Source organism: Melanostigma gelatinosum, assembly GCF_949748355.1.
Source record: "Melanostigma gelatinosum genome assembly, chromosome: 22".
In the NCBI taxonomy this organism is placed as follows: Eukaryota; Metazoa; Chordata; class Actinopteri; order Perciformes; family Zoarcidae; genus Melanostigma; species Melanostigma gelatinosum.
In genome coordinates this window covers 6,534,017-6,549,649 of record NC_136655.1, presented here as the reverse complement: position 1 = coordinate 6,549,649, position 15,633 = coordinate 6,534,017, and the positions used below count along the sequence as shown (strand labels likewise).

Here is a 15,633-nt window from a genome sequence, read left to right as displayed (position 1 = left end):
TCATTTCTCTGGCTGTGGAGAGGAAAAACAAACAGACAGGGTCAATTTGACACTCAGTGGCGGTTTAATTTCACACAGCTCACTCTTAATGCTGCAGGCTGTGAATCTGTACTCAGGTGCTGGTTAGAGCGAGTGGACAGATACATCGCACTCAAAACGGTTTTAAAGCCATGCATGCCTGTAGAATAACAATAATTACAGCAGAGCAAACATGCTTTCATTGCTGCACAAGAGATATTTCAAAGACGTAAAAAAAGATGTATTTATTTTTTTAAATGTGCAATGTCTCTTTTATGCATACAAGTGCTTTGTCTCTCTCTCGCTCTCTCTCTGAGCAGCCTTTGGGTCCTCGTAATAGGGCGCGATGATCAGGCCAGTCTTCAAGGTTGCCTGAGCTCCCTTCACCAGCCGTCATCCCCTCTGCCATGCAGCGTGCAGTAAATGTCAGTGGCTGGTGGGGAGCCGTTAGCTGTCCAAACACATTTATCTTGGATAGCAGGAGGGTCACACAGAGAATCCTGCGCATTCTCCAGGCGTGAATGACTGAATCCCACAGCAAGCTTCTATAAATCTCAAGAATTAGTTTGTATTGTGTCCCTCAGAGCAGTCTGTGCTGTAGTTTAAATGTGGCTAAAGAGTTTCAACACAGTCGAGGTGTAATTCACACATCCCCCTCACTTTTCAAAATCCTTTTCATCCCTTGTTGTTGTTGTTTTTTTGCTAATCTGCACCCTTGAAGACACAGTCATGGTAATACACTGTCAGTCAGCAATACCAGTGACGTGTTAGGGCACACTTTTAAAAGGATATGTGTTGTTACATACAAAGCAAAACCAAGCACAAAGAAAGCCGTCATCACAGAAGTGACAGGCAAACAGACTGCTGCATATAGTTGCCCTTTTTAAGCTCTGCCGGCTTCTCCTCATGTGCAGCCAATCCAGCAAACGACCCGCCCACTCGGGCCCTCGTCAGAGCAAATATATGTCTGCTGGGTACGACACCGTCAAAGGAAAACCAATTCAAATGTTAATGCTGTGTTGGAAAAAAGAAACTTAATCGATAAAATCAACAGTTAAATATGATAAAAACATCAATACACCATTCTCTCTGACAAGTTAAAGTCAGGAGACGATTAGCCTAGCTTAGGGGAAACATGGGAAAGAAAGCTAGCTGTTGAAAGCTACCAGCACTCTGGAGCTCACTAAATGACACTTTACTTTACATCTTGTTTCTTTGATCTGCACTCATGCGAGGACAATAAGTTGTGGTTTTACAGGGAGTTACATCGCTAAAATTAATTTCTTGGCAATTACTCCCTATGCTGTTTAGTGCACTATGTTTACACATTTCTGTGTACCTATCGTAGTGTACATTTTTCATTCCACGGTGGACGTTTTTGAGGGCTCTATGTTGCGCATAAATCTCACACTTTGGACAAGTTTTTTAATTGAAATGCAAACTTTTAAAAGTCAACAGAAGGTCAGCGAGATCCTTCATTCTTCATCTAAAGTTCTTCAGAGCTCATTGCTACTGTTCTCTTAAGTATATGTGCCAAGCTGTCAGGGAGAAATAGTGGTTTGGCAGATTGAATAGGAGCAAATGTTAATGGAGTTCTCTCACACAACAGTTACATCAGCTCCTGTAAGAGAAGGAGAGAACACCGCTGTAAGCCCTTTCTTAAGTTCAGATGCTTTACATTGAAAGTCCATTATATTGCAGGTGAATTGCCGTTGACCTTATTCACACTGTCGCCATTTTGAAGACTTTTTGTGGGAAACTTTATTCTGATTGACGTCCTCACAGAAGGTTGAAAGTTAATTTAAAACTAAGATCTTTAGTCAAAAATTTACAGCGACTATGAAGAACTACGTTAGTGTGGAGTCAGTTAGTCAGCACATTTACAGAGCTGGAGACTCGCGTCAGACTCTAACTAATAAAGACGTGAGACTTGACCCGCACTTGGTTCAAAAGGCTTAAAAACAGCTCTGGTACTTATAGCTTTTAACAAGTTAGCTACTCGAAAGTGAGTGTTACCTGTGGACGTCTGTGGTTGTCAGTCTCTGCTCACCTCCTCTCCTTCCACCTCTTCCTCTTCTTCGTATGGCCTCCGTCTTTGTTCTGGTTTCCCCCGACCCCCCCCCCCCCCCCAAGTCTCCTTGTGTCCACTGTCACCACAGCGCCAAACAGTGGTTTGGAAGGGAGACACAGGGGCCCTCAGTGTCCCCTTTGGAACCACCGGGTCCCTTCTGTAGCGTCACACCAAATCTCTTATCCCCATTCCCCACCACGCTCCTCCTCCTGACCAGTCACACACTGGTGTTCCCAGCATCCAATCTGCACTGCTCCCAGTGCCTGTGGGGTGGAGGGAGGGGAGTTTGCAGTAGTCACAATATTTTTACACTTCCACCGACCCCCAACACCAAAGCCCCCACGCATGCCCTGTGTATGTGTGTGCTGTGCGTTCACCAACCCCCCCCCCCCAAAAAAACAAAAAGAGGGCTTGACGGATTGTAGAGGAGGAACCAGTTTTATAACATTTGATGCTGTTCTCTTGGCTGTTTTCTAAACTAGGTGTCAATTCACAACAGGCTTCAGACGTACCAGCTCAGCAGCAGCAGCACGGCTCGGAGTCCCGAGAGCGTGGCCCTTCTTAACCACCAGCGGGAGCTGCTTTTCCAGCAGGGGCTAACCCATGGGCCGGCGCCTCCACCTCAGCACCCGCAGCTGCAGTCAGCGGCAAGCACCCCTGTACACCACCTCCACCTCCAGCAGCACCACCAGCCGGCTGTCAGCATGACTGACCTGAGGCCCGAGACACTCATCCAGTGTCAGCAGATCGTCAAGGTCTTCATGCTCGACAACAGCGGCCACGGACGCATGGAGGCCTTCCTCAGCCAAACGCCCACACACCACCACTACCAGCATCACCACCACAGCCACCACCAGCTCAGTCAGTCGGCCATGTCCACCCCGGTCCGCTCGCCGGACTGCTCGCATGACAACGACGGCCACCAGCCCCCGCTGCCTCCCCCGCCACCGCCTTACAACCACCCTCACCAGTATATACCCCCCGACCCCCGCCTCAGTCTACACCGGACCCCAAGTGGCTCTCGGAGCATGGTGTAAATAAATTCATTCGTATTCTCACACTGAAACACACACTCCCACACAAACCCCACCCCCTTCTCTACCTATTTAACAGTACATGATGTACATATATACATACAGAAAGAGCTATAATGAAGAAAAACAAAATCTCACTTATATGCATATATTTAAGGAAAAAATAAACTAAAAGAAAAAATCAAGGTTTTAAAAGAGAAAAGGAGAAATAAAGTGCATATATATAACATTTTACTTGATTCCACATGTATTTTGAAATATTATGTAGTTTTAACAAATTTCGATAACTTTTTGTCAGTTTTAACTTGCTAAAGAAAACACAGATATTCAGTTTCTGGATGGATTCCTTCTAGTTCCGGTAATCACCACCACCAACCACAGAAATGGACTGTGCCGGCTGGACACACTCCAAGGACCTTCCGCTTCTGTTCGCTTTTATCATCCCAAACCTCATGCCTACTGTGCTGTATGTGCGCGCGTGTGCATAGTTGACACTTACTGAAAACGTGTGCCAAAATACATAGCCTCCACTAAACACTGACTCCTTTGCACTTGACTAAACGCTAGGGCTAGACGAAAGAAAACGAAATTCCTTTGCTTTGAAAAAAAATAGTCCTTTCCACGCTTCTCTCCCACAGGGAGCACGAAAAAATGAATAACAAAACTGAACATCTGCTCCTCTGTTGTGTTGTGGCTCTCTATCATCAGAAAACACTCAATTGTCACTCTCCATAGATCATTCTAGAGTGAAGTATGACAGGAAATAAAGGCAACCAATCACAAGGATTTCTGCCAAACCAAAAAGTCAGCCCAGGACGGTCCTGTTGATTGTTGTTTGTCTTTTGCTCTTCATATTTAATATCGCCAACGCTTCCCACGTGTTCTCGCCACATGTTGACGGTGGGAAAGTCTTTTTGAAATTGCCGAAGCTGCTGAAACCACTCTCAGACTTTTCTCAAACTACAACCGTTCAAATGTAATATATGTACTCTGTGCTGTCATCTGTCGTTCATGAAACGCTTCTTAGCATATTTTTTTTTTCAGGAAATCACCATGAATTTCCATGAAGATGCTTCTGCTACAACTGTTAAATGTCAACATCTGTGTTTATTCTGATTTGCGTAAAGCATAATTCCACCGTTGTGTGTTTTCTGTCGGTGGATAAATGCAAGACTGGGTCCACCCACAAAGCACCCAGACACTGTCTCTTTATGTCGGTACAACTCCCAGGTTTTGTTTCAGCTCCTTGTGACTTTTTCCTCTTCCCTCCTTACCTTTCAGTCAGACATTTTTAAAAAGGCAAAAACCACAGAGGCACACACACACACACAGATTGGATTGCAAATGCTGGCATTAATGATATTGTTTGTGCTGTTGGCTTGTCTGCTTTAAATACGAACGGGACAAAAATAATGCATTATCTGATCTCTTTTTCTTTCACCCCAGCCTAGATTGTAAATACCACGTTCACGTAGTGTCGGAAAGGACAAGCAAGCTACCTTCAGCCCCTTCAAAATGCTATTGCCCTGTCACGCGTCCTTCATTCCGAAATAGGTCAGCGACTGCATCAGCTTGAATTCGTCCTTCTTTTAAACATAAGGCCCACCAGGTACTGTGGAATGGATGTTCATTTAACTCTGCTCTCATCTGACCCCACCTTTCTGATTTGTTGATTTATAATCACAGAGGCAATGCAGGGAGGTCTCCAGCTTATCTTTCTGTCCTTTTCCACTCACTCAGTGGAAAGACAGAGGTTGCAGGAAAAAAAACAGTCTGGCGGAGATGATGAGTGTTTGTGTGTGTGTGTGTGTATGTGTGTACTTGTACAGCTATCTTTGTGAGGACCAATAACAGTTTTAGACCTTCAAAGGCCTGTTTGAGGGTTGAGACTCGGTTTTAATGTTCAGGTAAGAATTAAGTTTAAGTTAAGGTTGGGGTAAGGGTCGGGGGTTAGGCATGTAGGTGTGATGGTTAAGGTTAGGGTAAGGAGCTAGGGAATGCAATATGTCAGTAACAGGTCCCCACAAGGACAAGTACAAGGCTATGTGTGTGTGTGTGCGTGTAACTTTCCCGAAAAACTAATCTGACCTCTCTCCCATTCATTTTGGTAATTATTTTGTTATTATCTTTCACCACAACAAAAACAAACAAAATAGCGCTTTCAAAATGAATGAAGAGCTTTTATGACAATTTTTATAATGTTAGTGGCTATAAAAAACATTGAAGGTTATGCAATACATTTCAGTAAATAACATCAACGGTTCTGGTATTATGGATTTTACACTGATGGATGATTATTGTATATGATTCCTGGTGCATTTGTTTAGATCAACATTCACATATAATGTGATTCTTCTCTCATGCATGCCATCAGTTTTGGAGGCCTATTGAACTCCGATTCCCAAAGGTTTAGCATTTGTTTGTGCATGACTGAATTTGCTGTGAGCACACTCGCAGGAGAAGACAGATGTTTTGTTTGAGGTCGAAAAAAAAACAACAATTAAAGCAAACACCCCTTCGAACAGATAATGGATTTCTAATGGCAAATTTGAGGCTTCTATTTTGCCAAACAGTGGCTATTTCTGTTCTTATGTCTTTCACAACCCTTTCTTTATGGTTGCACAATTTTCCCGACTTGACAATGTGTGGAAGCATTTTGGGAGATAGACATCCTGTGTGTGCAATAAACATGAATACGAGGCACACTGAAAATCATGAGTTTATGTTTGAAAGGAAACCAATGTAGCATTTTGGGAGTCTAGCGTATGACGTGGAAGCGCAGTGGTGGCTAACTTTCTTAACTGAAAAACTGACAAAAGGGCTCTGCCATACCAGTGCACCGCTTCACGAATGATACGTGGATCTTGTCTGGCTCTTCAACACTGTGTTTGCTCATACTAGTTTAAAAAAAAAATGAATTACAAATAGTGGAAATATTTATGGTGTAAACTATGATGAAGACAGGTGGAAACTGAGTGTAACAGATATGAACCATCACCTCCCTCAGTTGGCTTTGAACCCCTCTCTACCTGTCCTTTCAGCATATCAACATGCTATTAAAAATGATTTAAGTCTATTCACAACAAGGGTTTTATTTGGTTCTTGGATATTTTTTTAGACCTACTGTGAAAATGTTCATTTTTTTATCGTGCATTGCACCATGAACCCATACTCATATCAGCTAACACTTTTATTTTACTTCAGAAAGTGGAATTAAAATGTATCATTTATAAGACAGGTTTGAACCAAATAATTTATATTAAACTAAAAACGTACAATCATACATAGCATCTAAATAGTTAAATCAACTTTAATCTATATATTTTCATTAACAAAGGATCACGTGACGTTATTATCACCTAACTCTGTACTGTAAAAAGTTTTAGTGTCTTTCGGCTGATTGTTTTGGTTTCCGGCACGCAACTTTAATGTTTTAGGAAATATCCGATCTCATCAGTGGCACTTCCAACAGCAACAGGAAGCTGTTTCCTAGGGAGGGAAAGTTTTAAAAAATGAATTATTTCAAATAAACTCTGTATTAATAGGTAACTTTTAAATAATATACTGTATTATGCCAGTGTTCTGTGAACAGTGTGTTTCTGCTGCCCCCAAGTGGCCAAAAAATCAGTGCAGGTTAAAAGGAGTATTCTTTTCTCAACATGGGCTTTACTCCTGTAGCTTTTTACCATGGTTGTAAATTATTGTATTAATAATTTCACCATCATTAAGAGTGCTCCTCTGATGTTTTATTTTTGTCCTGACTTTTGTAGTTCCCCAATCAGCAAAGACAACAAATATAACTGGATGGCCCACATATCTATTGCTGGACAAATTATCACAGTGGCTGGCTGGTTGGTTCTTTAAGCTACAACAAGCAAATCATCTTTGATGCATTATTTTACACATACATTGTTTTACACCTCGAATAAAGTTTTACCAGATTTTTTTAAATGCTTCTGTACAACAACATTGAAGACATACGTGGTAACTTTACAGACAAAGACAGTGATTTTGTTGAACAGTCGAGAAAATGTACAAGTAGAATGAAGATTTATACATTCATATATGTGGTATATGTGCACAGGTTCGATGCTGATCTATAACATTCAATTTGTAGTCACAGTTCACTCTTTTACCGCAAAAAGAAATCTATCCTCTACATTTATCAAAATTGAAAAGCCTCATCTTCTTCCATCATTTGCCAGATGTTTCTAGCACACTTTGAAATCGAGGAAAACATAGCAAAATGCTGTACAAGACTCCATCCGTCCATTTGTCACATTTCAGTGTTGACTACAGTAGGTCCTGGCAGACAGGAAATATTTCAACCTGAACAATCCTGGCTAGACAGGAGCTTCGACCGTGCTCCCTGTGTGGCCAAAATCTTCATGCTTCAATGGCTTCACATCCTCACGGGAAGTTGTCATCTTCAGCCAACGCTGAAAAAGACACATTAGAATTGAACGCTTAACAGTTTTTCTAAAAGATGAGTCCAGACGTGGAAAAATTTGGTAGACTAAAAAGTACAAATTAATAGTGTAAAACGTGAACGAAATACGCTTTATAGCCGTAATTGACATGATTTAATTCAAGGAAAACGCTGACAAAACTGTGAGACCTGCAAGAGGTTTGTACCTGTTTGATACTGCCCTTCGTGACGCAGAACAGGTAGATGACATAACCTGGGATCACGATCATGGAAGACAAAGCCATAAACCAGCCAATCACTTGGCCCCACATCGGGTACACATACCTCCCCAGGGTCAGAGGGGTCATCTCAATGGCACTGAAGGTAAACACCCCCTACAATACACAATTATTGTATTTAGTCCATGTAACGTTAATCTTTCGCCAGTTAACAAGACACAAAATGAGAACAGCAAGCACTGATTTGGTGATTTATATGTTGGTTGAAAGACATCTGGGCTAAATTCACTAAAACAGTTGTTTTTAGATGTTTAGGTTGTGTAACATTGTTTGAAAAAGCTTTTACATTATTATAATTTGTTATGGACCCAACACACTGAAATATAGTCACAAACGAAACAACTGTTATTTACAACCTTGATGTCTAGGCAAGAGTCTGGAGCCATGCTAGTGGCAGCGATCGGCTAGCGGTGAGAATGTACTTAGATACAGTGGTGCTTTAAGGTAAATGCTAACGTCAGCATACAAACATGCTCATAATAACCATGCTGATCTTGAGCAGACATAATGTTTACCGTGTTCACCCACCATCTCAGCTTAGAGTGTTAGCATGCTAACAGCAAACAACACAGATATTTCAGTGAAGACCAAAATGGTGGACCAACTGGTTAAAATGTTCACATTTCAGTCAGATTTAGCCCAGTTATAGCCGATACGTCATAGTTATACTTCTTAATTGTGTCAGAAAACTCTTGATTTTCCATATTTATAGGGTCCTTCAATATTTCACTTCCTTTGTCACTAGAGTAGTGACAATAAAGATTTCCCTGAGGGCCTAAAAGTTCATAAGTTGAAGCACAAATCCCAACATGGCGGAGGAAACCAATTCAGCAATGTCATCAATTCTGCAGCTTTATAGATCTCCGTGAGGGAGAAGGAAGCACATGCTAGAGTTTGACTTAGAAAAACGCACATTATGGACGCTAAATTGATCATCATTCACAGCATACCAGGCAGATCAGCGGAGTGAAGTACTTCCAGCAAAGCTTCCACCAGCCACATGGCCTAGAGCCGATCATGTCCTCAATGTTGTTATAAAACCTGTCAGCTCCTGTAGCATAAAGAGAGGAATACAAAGAAGAAGTGTGTCTTAATCTGGAGATAATAAATACGGGGACAATGCAAAGCTGATTGGACGGAGAGTCTTATCACAGAAAGTAGAGCAGATAGATGTCATTTCCTGTTGGACAGCTACAGTATAGAGGAAATGGACACGCTTGATTAATTAGGTGACTTGGAACAATATAGTCCGCTCTATCCAGCTCAGCTTTTTTTTCCAGCTGTGGTTACATTTGATTTCACCCCACGATGTTTGGTTTCCGCGTAGACTGCATAAAATAGATTCCCTACCATAAAACCAGGATATGGACACAGTTTCGAAGAAGACGAGGTAGAGAAGACACATCCCACTGGCGGAGTAGTAATCAAACAGCTTGAACATGTACAGACCACCCTGGAAGATTTCAACACACACACACAGACACAAATAGCTGCTTTAGAAGCTGAATATTAATAACCCTCTCTCTACTTAATAAAATATGCATGATTAATGTACACCGCAGGTTGTTGTGACATCGTTTTGTCATTATGTATAATGCAGGAAGGGGCTCTTTTCCCTCGTGTTTGTTGCAAATGTTCAGGTGTGTATATGTGTTGGGTTTTAAAACAACCACCTTCTTGTAAAACATAGTCACACATTATGTTAACAGGTTAACATCAGTGCCCTTTCATATCAAGAATCAACATGGAGAAATATATAATGGTGTAAATAAAAATGTTATCGTGGTATAAATAAGAATATTAGTTTAAATTGAGGGTATAAATGAATGCAATATTAACGCCAGAGTAAACCAAATAATCAAATAAATAAAACCATCTGTTCAGCAGCAGGAAAAAACACGTTTGTGTTTGTTTGTCTATGCGCATGTCTGTGTGATTGAATGTGTGCAAACTGTCTACCTCAGAGTGGGAGAGCTTCTTGAAGTCTGGAGTGATGTAAAAGAGGATCCCATCTGTGGCTCCAGGCAGAGTGACCCCACGAAAGAACAGGATGAACAGCATGATGTAGGGATAGGTGGCTGAGAAATACACCACCTAAGAGAAAGAGAGAGAACTTCTTTTTATGTATTGAAATTAACATAGATTGCTATTCACTCTGTATACCCACAGTATATATATATTCTAGAATATTTTCATGGCTTCTCTTTGCCAGAAGACATCGCTGGACCCTTTAGGATGTGGACCGCAGCTCAGTAGCATAATCATTATGCTTAATTGGTGATGTCCGTCAAGGCCGGGGCCTTGGGGAATTCATTTTTTCTCACTTCACATTAAAATCCAATTACCCACAGGCAGTGGATGTGAAAATTAGTTTCTGCTCACATTCAGTGCTTGGACTTGCGGTAATTAAAAAAAAATCCAGGCAGTAGGCAAAGTGATATATATATATTTTTTTTTCTAACTCTTTTCACCTCTAAATCGTCCAGCAGATTGGGATTCAATAATACATTTGGAAACCATGTCTATTCGCGAAATGTTGTGAGAGAGATGGCATGTGGACAGCAGATTTAAATACCCAACATCTGAGAAGAATAAATAAATAAATACTGAGACATATATCGATCAAATGATTTAAAACAAATGTAATTACACTTGAGCGTGTTGTTTGAGTCTGTGGGGCCAATTAACACATCATCTGCCCCGCTTTTATGTGACCTCACAATGTGACACTCTAAACACAGTAAAGATGTATTTGTTCGTGATTTTGGGATCAATGGATGAGTCATCATTTTTTCTAGTTCTGGGGACCGATCAATCAAAGACTTTAGTAATGGAGAATATTATCCAACTAAGCTGTGAACTGTGAGCCATGGCTTTGTGATCAATAAACACAGTCATAGACAATCAAGAAACTGAAAAGGAGACAGGACTTAACTGCTTAGTAACCAATCACACACATTACTTGTCAAGTCGGATTGCATTTTCAGCCCCGAGGAGAGACCTAAATTAAATAAACACACCTACTATTGCTAATGCCTTCAGGAGGGGCCTGTGCACAAATGGACTAAAGGATTGACAGATAAACTTCAACTAACAAAGAAGCATCAAGGCTCTCAAGGGGATCAAATGTATTGCAATTTGTCATAAAGGGGACACAAACATTTGTACCAAATTGTATGGAAAAAATCCAGTCCAGTCCAAAGTCAAAGCAGATTTCCACTCAGACAGCTTCACTCAGCATGCTAGCTGTAACCTTCAGATGTACATGTGTCTCCCTATTTCTATATCCACATCTTATATCCACATCATCAAAGTAGATCGACAAAACATGTTTGGTAAGATAATGTCGTTAGCAGTTAGATGGATCTGGGGTTTCAAAAGGTTTTTATCTGCAACACTGGTATAAACATGTCAAAATAATACTGTTTTTTAACATACTGATGTAATTTAACAGCTTATAATAACATAATGTTAAATTTCAACAATTTTTAAATTTTTTTAACTGAAAGACAAATTAAATATTGCTGTAATATTGTGGTAAGAAGGACATTTCCCTTTCACGGCTCCTGCCTGAAGATCTACTTTATTAATGTTATAATATTAGCATTTTATGAAAAATGCTACAATTTGCATGCAGGAGACACACATGTTCAAGAGAATATACAGTAGCATGGACAGAAAATTTTCCAACTGATTAAAAAAGCTACTGTAAATGCTTCAAAACACTACAGCACCATAGTCCTCAGTATCATAGTCAAAGGGCTGGTGAGGGAATATTTCAGGACATTCGGATATTTTCAGGACATTCGGATATGTATCGCAACAGCAGAGTTTAATGCAGCATGGCATGAAGCGGTAGGAGATATGCATCACGGCACAATTTCACGGAGCATTGCTACTATGGCAGTGGTTATCATGAGGTCTTCTAGGTGGGTCGTAGGGGAAAGATGCTTCAGGGAGGGCAGCGCTTACCACCCCATGAAGGCATACACGATAAGACAGCCATCACTACCACAGGACCATGTACGCTGAACAATAACTAAAAGTGCACTGTAGCCAGTTTAAAGTGAATGGCCATGGGTTAGGAGAAAGGTGCGACTGGGGCAAAGATAGATTGAGCTGCTGGTGATTAGATGGCTGCATGCTTGATGGCCTGACAGGTTGTGGGTCTTCATAAGTTGTTGGCTAATGGTGCTGGGTAGAAGTGTGTGCTCTTTTGATTGCTAAGGTGAGGCAACTGCAGAAGATAGTTTAATTATGTAGTATGCCAGTTAGCTTAGCAGGCTAGTTCACAGGCTGCTTGGTACATTTGGTTTGGATACATTGTTAGCCTAACGTGATATGGTAGTTAGGAGTGCATACTTTGTAAAGTAGAGGATTTATGCCTGTTCCTTGGTGGGTTAAGAATGCTGCCTCGTTTGACATGGTGTTAGATGGTTGTAGTTGGTTAGCATGCAGTTAGCTGGTCAAAAAAGGGAAAACAACTTGCTGTAGAGGGTTCAGTGTGTGGGTGTGCGTAAAAAGAAGAGGGTGGTTCTGGGACCCTAAAAGGTACGTTAGGTCAGGGCTAGAGAATGGTCGCCAAGGGCCCATTAGAGGCCCACTGCAGGGTGGCTCAATATATCATTTAACATGGATTCTAGGCTTCCATTGGAATCTAGCCCAATTATGTCATCAGAATCAACTTTAAACTGGCAGAAGATCTTTTGGTTCTGTCAGTCTCACTGTATAGCACTCACCTCCACCATTCTTGCCACACAGATAAGGAAACCTCCAGACATTTCCCAGGCCAATGGCGTATCCCACGCATGACAGAAGGAAATCAAACCTTCCCTTCCAGCCTCCCCTGTCAGGCGGCTCTTCTTTCTTCCTCTCTTCATCTGCAGGGGGCACTGAGACTGTTTGCTACATTACATCACATTCCCTGAAAGAACAAAGACATATGTCAAGGACATTTCACTGCTTATTTTCACACACAGAGGAGCTGTGAAACAGCAGCGTCTCGCTGAGCTTTCTCATTGTATTACTCTTCTGCATACTTAATCATCAACCACATTGGTTTCCAAAAGCCTGCTGTACTTAATTATCTGTGCTCGTTTATGCCTGATTCATTGTGCTCGCTGTTTTTTTTTTTTTCAAAGCATTTAAATGTATATTCAATTGCAATTTGTCATGATGAAAAGCCTTTGCATCATTTAACAGATGCATCATTTATGCCTTCTAGCCTTTGATGATGTTGATGAGAAGAAGTATTGGCAAAGTGTATTGGAAAAAGTTATGTCTGATACAGACTGTGATGTTTATCATAATCATCATTGATTAAAAATATTCTCTCTTGCTGTGGAGTGAGTTATGCTCTACTGTGTAAAAGGTAATCAAAACTTCAATCGGGCATTATACTGTGACGTGATCAAACGTGTATACTCGCAAATAGTTGCCTCGGTGAGTATCTGCTTCAAAAGCAAACCAATAATACCAAACACATCACAGATTCCCTTTGATGCCCTTTTATATGACGCTATGCAGTAGGAGAAGAGTTTCAACTTCTCTCAACTAACAAAGAGTTCCAATCAGTTAATGAATTCATGTTGATTCATATATTTATTTATGTGGTCTGTGGCAGTCTATTGAACTCAAACAAACTTTGTGTTACCCATTGTGATTCATGGACAAAATCAACTGAACAACTTAGTCAATGACAGAAAGTGTAAAAGCAGAGGATGGAGGAGGGGGGGGAAAAGACGATTCCTACCTCAGAAAAGTCCTCCGTCAGGTCATGAGCTTCAGTGCTTTACAAACGGCACCACAAAAGTCTTGAAACTTCAACTTAACATCCAAAGGGGAAGAAAAAATAAATCATCTTTAACTCAACTTTGCAAAGCTTCTAGCCGGCTCTCCGGGCCCAAGGGACGCCACAATGTATCTGCTGCCCGAAGAGCTGTTTTTGATTTTGCAACTCTTTCCGGTGTAGCCTTCTGTACTTTGGAGGACCTGTTTGTGTCTTTGTGCGTGATAGCCGCGGTCAGCTCTTGCCAGCGCCGTCACCATGGTGTTTCCCAACAGAGGAGGGCCTGATCAGTGAAAGAGCTCGTGGAGTTTTGGAAAATGAAACAAGCGATGGCTGCTGGCAAAGACCCTGGAAATGTATGACCACAAATGTGGTCAAGCCAGTATCAGACTTGGCGATCAGCACATAAAGTGACATAATGCTAATACTCAGTGTTCTCACTCAAATTGATATTTCTGCTAGGTTCCACAAACAGCTGCCGAATGGATTATGGTGCCCACGACGTCATGTAGACCAACACGCATACACACAGACAAAGGCGGAAGGGAATTCAAAGATTGTGATCCAGAGAGCTCACTGCAGTGTGCCACGCTACTATATCTGAACTATCTGCCATGGTTTGCCTCTGAAATGGCCACTTCATTTCATTAATCTTGTGATTAGGTGCCAAACAGTCCCAGCTGGTGCCTCTAATTGGTATCCAAGCAGGACTTTGCCTAACTTTTGCCACAAGTGGAAATGAATGGTACATTTAATTTCCCAAGAAAGTTGAGAGAAACTGATACTGGACAAGCAGGAAACAAGTGAGGTATAGGTGGTTTCATTTTCTCAATGAAACTATTGAAAGGTGTATCTGTGACATACTGAATGTAGTGTACAAGAAGAGAACAGTGATCTCAGTTATGACTGTACTGTGATGCTTGCCAGCATTAGCCACCATGCATTTTGGGTGCAATGGTCAGGTTTTTTTTAAATTTGTAAGTAAGACTAATTTCTTCTTTCAAGAAATAGGGTGTGTTTTTTTGAAACATGCAGTTTCCCTTCATTGCTTGTTAACAGTGATTAATCCAGACACCATGAAACCATGTTGTTCATTTGAAAACAAGTGCACTTGGGTGCTGGAAGTGGATACAGTGCCGGTGAGTGGGGACAGTTGGTAGATACTGGGCTTCAAATGAGAGAGATTTAATCATATTAGAAGCTTAATCACACCCGTAGCGAGCCGCTTCTATCAAGAACAGATTCATTCTGATCTCTGGCGAGGTTTATGGACCATGTGGCCCCAAATGATGACAGCTGGCTGGATTGCAGTTGTCAAAGCTGGTTTTCATCAATCTGTTTACAGCGTCCCCCAATCAATGCCGCCTAATTATGATTCCAGATCATCCGCAACTGAGAATAATAGGGAGCGATTATAGGTGAGAGAGGCAGACTAACAGAGACATACTGTCTGAAAGCTAAATTTAATGTCAGAGGTTAGAAGATTATGCCAGAACTGGATTGGTCAAATATCACAGAATGAAGATAAAGGCATGGAGGGTAAGGTAGAGACAGAGAGGAAATGTGGTGATAAAAAGCTAAATAATTCACTGATATTATTATGCTCTGGCCAAAGTCCATTTAACGGCATTACATGTCTGCAGTATTGCCCGTTGGCCTTCCCACAACACAATCCGAATATAAGATCGTCTTTGTTGCAGATTTATGTCTCCCGCAGGTCTCATAATATAGAGGCGGCAAGACTAAATACAAATGTAGTGTGAAATAGAAAAGACACACCAGGAGACTTTGACATAATGTTAAACCGCTCTTATGACCACATATTTGAACGTTTCATTTACTGCACATGAGGCTGTTGCTGCCTTTCGGAGGTGTGGTATGTTGTGTAACGGTCGCCGTTAAAATCCATTGTGGTAACTTTCCCTTGTGATGGAAACTTAAGTATGGATACTTCTGAGATTTGCTGAGTCTGCATGCCCATATAGGTCAACTTCAGCAGCACAGTCATTTGTATG

The 15,633-nt window shown here is 41.3% G+C and overlaps 2 protein-coding genes across 2 annotated transcripts in view; one reads left to right on the top strand and one right to left on the bottom strand.

Annotated features, from left to right (window-relative positions):
* The window catches only part of iqsec3a (IQ motif and Sec7 domain ArfGEF 3a), a 73,647-nt gene extending 67,500 nt beyond the window's left edge, over positions 1–6,147 (top strand). Inside the window, exon 14 of the mRNA XM_079294136.1 lies at positions 2,572–6,147. Coding sequence (XP_079150262.1) covers positions 2,572–3,126 — 555 coding nt within the window. The 3' untranslated portion in view covers positions 3,127–6,147. The remainder of the gene's footprint in view (positions 1–2,571) is intronic.
* Positions 6,148–7,431: 1,284 nt separating this feature from the next.
* Positions 7,432–13,878, bottom strand: LOC306796090 (sodium- and chloride-dependent GABA transporter 1-like; the record flags this gene model as incomplete). Its single annotated transcript, XM_079294868.1, has 7 exons — positions 7,432–7,562; positions 7,759–7,926; positions 8,781–8,881; positions 9,181–9,283; positions 9,790–9,924; positions 12,556–12,735; positions 13,864–13,878. 7 exons carry the CDS (start codon positions 13,876–13,878, stop codon positions 7,467–7,469), a joined length of 798 nt encoding a protein of 265 aa, XP_079150994.1. The 3' UTR covers positions 7,432–7,466.
* Positions 13,879–15,633: the final 1,755 nt, after the last annotated feature.